Source organism: Eleginops maclovinus, chromosome 21 (assembly GCF_036324505.1).
Source record: "Eleginops maclovinus isolate JMC-PN-2008 ecotype Puerto Natales chromosome 21, JC_Emac_rtc_rv5, whole genome shotgun sequence".
Classification (NCBI taxonomy): Eukaryota; Metazoa; Chordata; class Actinopteri; order Perciformes; family Eleginopidae; genus Eleginops; species Eleginops maclovinus.
In genome coordinates this window covers 13,284,281-13,290,280 of record NC_086369.1, presented here as the reverse complement: position 1 = coordinate 13,290,280, position 6,000 = coordinate 13,284,281, and the positions used below count along the sequence as shown (strand labels likewise).

Below are 6,000 nucleotides of genomic sequence, written 5' to 3'. Positions count from 1 at the left end.
CTGACTGCTATTCACCTGACTTCAATTTGAAAAAACCTTGCAGATTTATTAATATTGTAGCTGTTATACATCAAACTATAATACAACATATAGGTTACATTAATGACTGATCTGCTAAGTGACTCATGCGCTTTCACGATTAGCAGCTAGTTAGCTTCTCATTTGGAACACTTAGCAAGTGGTTAGCATTTGTCTGGTGGAGCTAGCTGCTAAACAAGAGACACAGCTTTGCACCTACAAAAAAACGTTTCTCAGAAATGGACAAGATTGCTAAAGGTGAGTGAAGATCACAGCAGAATAATACTAATCATAGTCTGCATGTCAGCGTGGTTTCCCCAGCTCACTGCCATTAACACTGGTGAATTGGTGATAGACACGAATGGTTTCCTTTCATGTTGTTCAAACATGTTAGAAGAAGATGGACCTTCATTGGTCCTCCGTGAAATCAGTTTTTCTGATGAATATGCAACACTTTCTTAGAATGAGATTATAATGATTCAAATGTACTGTTCAATAACAGCTGCAATATGTTTAACTTTACATCGTAATTGACTAAATACCCTGTTTACAAGCTTACACCTCATAATTGACTACAATTGTTATGGTAAAGAAGACATTTTATGTAATTAGCTTTCATAATTTCACTGCACTTACTGTGTGCAAAATGTTAAACATGACACTAACTTGTTGTATTTCTTTAAATCCTGTGTGTCCTGTATGTTCAACCTGAAATGGATCGGCTGTTTCGGTGCTGCAGATGTAGGTGACATCCAGTCCCGACTGTTGGACCACCGCCCAGTCATCAATGCAGAGATCCGTTACTTTGTGAGAGAGTTTGAGGTACTGGTCCTGTCACCATAAAGCTGCAGACAACGAATATCATGAGACCCACATCAGAACATCTCATATGAATACATACAGAGATGAGCAAAAATGTTTGGTGGGCAGGGGACTCAATACATTCACACTAATTTACATATTTTGTCTTTATTTTTAAACATGGAATCACTGTAAGTGTACAGTACATTTCAATACACTGAATTTATCTTCTATATGATCAATTTCATGAAGAACCAAATTCTTATTTTCCAATTAAGAGGATTACCTACAGGTGAATAGACAATAAATGGAACGTGTTTTTTCCACACATTTCAGATGTACGTAATGTTATGCAAAATCCCAATGTTAATGTGTATGGTTAACACTTTGCTTTCCTTGTTGTTGTTGTTGTTGTTGTCGTTGTTTAGGAGAAACGTGGACACAGGGAGAGCAGACTGCTGGAGAACCTCAATAAAATAGTTACGGAAACAAATGAGCAGATGCTTCCTACAGATCTGGAGGGCATGCTGTCCAATGTGGTTAAGCGGTGTAAGTGCTCAATTTAAAGCCTCCACTGATTTCTAATAATCCAATCTATTCTATTTCATATTTAACTTAATACTTTTGGGTTTTGGACTAACAAACAAGACATTGAAACTCGGACGGATACATTTTCTGACAATCCCAGAACCAACAATCAAAGATTAAATCTGCAGTTTAAAATGACTATAATGGAAATATTTGTTAGCTGAGACGAATTCAGTGAAAATATGTGTAAACGTGGAATTGAACAGTTTCATGCTATTGTAATTATTGTTTTGAATCCCTATGATGACACAAGAAACCTTCTTTGACAATCACAATAAACACATTTTAGATATCAACATGTTGTTTGGAGTTGGATGAAATGAAATATAAATATTAAGAACATGTGTTTCTCCCCCAGTGGAGGCTGCAAATCACATGGCGGAGAGAGTCCAGCAGAGGGAGCTAGAGGCACAGCAGGTAAAAACAACCCAAGGATAAAGAGTCATAGCAGGTGGACACATTTACATAGCCATGAATAAATAGATTGAAGATTCCACATGCATTTATGATATCGTGTTCTATCAAACACTGCACCTGTATGCTGACGGCCACACTGAGCCCCATACACTGCCTTACGTTATCAGCACATACAGAGATATAAAAGAAGGGCAATTAAGATTAACATCATTCATTCGCCTCTTCTTTGCTCTTTCCAGAGCACCCAGCTGCAGGGGAGCATGGAGCGTCTGAAGGAGGAGTGGGCAGACTTTCTGAAGGAGCAGCAGAGATTAAAGGAAGAGGTGGACGTGGAGCACGCCAAAGCAGTAGGGCAACTCAGCATCACGTACAGCGAGAAGAAGAAGGACTTGACCAAGTTTTCACCCCTCTAATCAGTTGATGTTTGGGAGGGAACAAACCTCTTTTATTTCATGCTGGTGTTTGTTATGGACATGGAAGTCTGTTCTGCACATGCAAAACTAAGCTATCGGTTTGATTGATGAACCTGTCGGTTGAGGTTTTGTTCCTGCGCAAGACTCCACATTTTCCAAATCGTAAATATGAAAGTGTGATTAACAATGTAGCATTTCAGAGGCCATCAAACTGTCTGTAGCACATGGAATTTTCCCGGCACCTTAAAGGTCTGGAATTTGTCATTTTTTAAACAAGCAATCATTTGATTTGTTCCTTGGCCGTGAAGTTTTCAACATTTCAAGATTTGTAATGGATGCCTGCCTAAAGGTTGCTGATGATAAATTTGCGAAGGCCTCAAGTTAAAAGGAACCTGGAGTTTGGCAGCAAGGTGAGATATTGTAAGCACTGAAAGCCACATCATGTTAGAACAGTCCTTCTGAGCAGGTGTGTTTAAAGCACAGGTGAAGTGTTGTAGAAACGTTCTCAAACAAAACTGTTTCCAGAACAAATCATCCCTCACATACTCTCCCGTGTTTAAAACATTTCACCTCTGACATGAGCTCCATGTAAACCGACTGTCTGTGGAGTCACTTTTATAATAAAAGCTATTTGAATGATCAGCAGCAGCTGTTTGTTGTTTGTTTAGCCAGCTCAAATCCGATTTGGATTAATCACATAACACATGTTTGTGTGGCTGTTACAACTGAAAAAGAATACACTTTTTTTTATTTTCTTCTGGTTGTAATTTATTTCTGTTTATGTAAACAGCAAAAAGAATGCTTAAAATACACAAAAAGTAATACAAAAATACATGAAAACGTTTTGTTTATCGGATTAATTGCACACAGCCATGATTCACAGCAGAAATACACATCTCACAGTCAACTTTATTGTCAATTCCTCTGTTTGTGGAACACAGACAGGGGGATCTTAATTCTGTTTCTCGCCGTCCCAGAGAATACAAATATTTAAAAAGAAAAAAATACACATGTATACATACAAGCCTTAACACCCACTTGAATATCTACTGTATATACACATACTGTACATAGACACAAATATGCATAAACACACATTTAGAGGTAATGATAAAGATAAGACTACAGTAAACGTGGATGACATTTAACAAATAAGTTAAAAAAAAAACAAGAATGGAAAATAAAATGGACAGTAAACATAAAGCTACCTCTCCATTTACAAATTGTCATACACAACAAATAAATATAACTGTATTCCAGAACACACAACCCACTCTTCGTCACAGTTATTCAGCAAACACACCGATGTTAAAGTTGTAATATGAAATTGTCTGCGGGGGTCTTGACCCTGACGCTCAGCCCCTCTGAGGTTCTTCACAGCATTTTTAATGAAGCGTTTTGTTTCCTCCAGACAATGGAGGGTTTTTGGACAGGCTAATGGATGGGTGGGCACACTGGGCACATTCCTTGCATGGCTGAGAGCAGAGTTCATCTCAGGAAATGTAATAGAACAAATATTTTAGATTTCCCCCCCTCCTTCACATCTCTACGGCACATTTGTTTAGCCTCAGCTGTCCAAAAAGCGGGCTCGGACTTCACATTATCCATCTGATGAACTAAAACAGAGTAAAGCAGAATAAAACAAGCCGGCAGTGGACTCCCTCCATCGTGTGACACAGCCATGAAGTCAACTTAGCTCTGTATCCCCTTTCACAGGAGCTGCAGCTTTTTTCCATTTGGCTAGCAATAACCCCCCCACCCTGCTCTCGTGCAAAGCCACCCTGGGGTTGCTCTGCCTGTGTCTATGCATACTTATATGTGTGTGTGTGTGTGTGTGTGTGTGTGTGTGTGTGTGTGTGTGTGTGTGTGTGTGTGTGTGTGTGTGTGTGTGTGTGTGTGTGTGTGTGTGTGTGTGTGTGTGTGTGTGTGTGTGTGTGTGTGAGAGAGAGTCTGTGACGGCTGGCGTCAGAGATCAGAGAGGGTACGGACATGCCAGCAGATGTACGTCTGCCTGTGTGTGTGTGTGTGTGTGTGTGTGTGTGTGTGTGTGCATGCCTTTCCTCCGCCTCGGTGACTGCAGCTGTCCAACTTGGAGACAGCCCATCATCAGCTAACGAGGAGCGACAATACGGAAACATGGCCCACCTCTGCCAGCAGGGCACCTTTTCATCTGCCCTTGTTTATTTTTTGGGTTTCATTGGAAAGAAAGACAAACAGTCAGAGTACAAGAAAGGTCACCGTATAACACATATGAGTGTTAGCTAATCATGAGCATACGCTTAAAGTCACTACTTGTTGGGCCTACAGTACATGGTTTATACTTTAAACTTTGTAGCCTGATTTGTAAATGAGGGCGCGCATAAAAGAGTTTTCCCAGGATTTTATCCCACAAAAGGAGCTCATTTCTCCGGTTGATGCCAGGAATATTCCTTGCTAGGTTCAAATCCATAAAATCAGAAATGACCTGTTTCGAGCTTCCAGGTCAGAATAACCTTCAGCAGTCTCTAATGGCACAACAGAGCCGCTGCTCAAAATAGTAACATGTGCTTTGACAATTTAAATTGACATTAGAAAATCTGGTATCCAGATCAACGTTTTTTGTTATCAAGGGACGAGCAACAACAACACATTTCTACATTTATAGGAACTGTGGTTCTGAGTTAAAATCCAGGAATCTCCGCACCTGGACAAGTTATTTTTGAGTTATCAGCTTGTTGATCAGTACCTCATAAATGCTGTATTAAGAGGGAAAACAAAACTGTAACATTAGGAACAATCTCCCATTTTAAGGCTGATCTTCAGGAATTCAGGAAACTGAGTAGCATCTGCTCCCCTCTACACTGAATAGTAAGATGCCATGTGAAGAGAAAGGTTTCCACAGCAGCTCAAATCTCCTGTTATCATCTTCCTCAGCTTTCTGCCTCGAGCCTCTGGACCCTTGTTGGTTTGTTTTTTGTCTCCAGTGAGCATCAGAGAGCAGTGTGCTCTTCCTGTTTTGAAGACAGAGCGGTGCTCTGGGGCCATGGAGCTGCTGTTCCCTGTGCCAACACAAATGGTAAAGGAAACAGCAGCACCCAGCTGGAGCTCCACCAGGCAATGGAGATAAGATAAGGGGTGTGGGTTAATGCAATCTGATGCTCGGTCTGAAAAATATCCCTCCACATCCACTGGAAAAGAATGAAGTGAATTTTTCGGATAAAATGTGTGACATGTGACATATAGAAACAGGATATGATTTCAGGCAGCCCATAAAACTAGATTTGACCCATTTTGTATACACATGAAATATCTGAGCTGTGTTTTACTCATTATATCAACCCAACCAAAAATATGTATTTTTGGATAGGAATATACTCAATATACTGTACGGCTAATTCATGTAGATACAGATACAAAACATCCCCACGTTTTGAAATCACAAATTGTTTATATGCAAACCCAATATGAACACTATACTGCAAACTTTGGCCTCAAGATTGAAGCTTTCTGACAGGAAGAACTGCATATTATAAGCCTAAAGCTTGATAAACATACACTTCATTGCAGTAAAATATGCCAAGTTCACATGTTCACAGTCTGTGTACACAATTCCATCCATGTTCCGAAGTCTTGTATACATCATGACAGAGACCATTCGATTTCTCCCATTTTAAAAGATGTGGAAATGTACACCTTTATGAGCACGACAGGTTAAGCAGCTAATTATATGGCTCGATATTTAAATAGCCTATATGTTCATTTTACTGCTGTACTGTTTGAAAAT

At 39.8% G+C, this 6,000-nt stretch overlaps 1 protein-coding gene across 1 annotated transcript in view; it reads left to right on the top strand.

The window, feature by feature from the left end:
• bloc1s5 (biogenesis of lysosomal organelles complex-1, subunit 5, muted) overlaps positions 1 to 2,879 on the top strand; it is a 2,913-nt gene extending 34 nt beyond the window's left edge. The window contains exons 1-5 of the mRNA XM_063912145.1: positions 1 to 276; positions 758 to 840; positions 1,248 to 1,368; positions 1,766 to 1,824; positions 2,064 to 2,879. The exon at positions 1 to 276 is cut by the window's left edge and continues 34 nt beyond it. Coding sequence (XP_063768215.1) covers positions 258 to 276; positions 758 to 840; positions 1,248 to 1,368; positions 1,766 to 1,824; positions 2,064 to 2,237 — 456 coding nt within the window. The 5' untranslated portion in view covers positions 1 to 257 and the 3' untranslated portion in view covers positions 2,238 to 2,879. The remainder of the gene's footprint in view (positions 277 to 757; positions 841 to 1,247; positions 1,369 to 1,765; positions 1,825 to 2,063) is intronic.
• Positions 2,880 to 6,000: the final 3,121 nt, after the last annotated feature.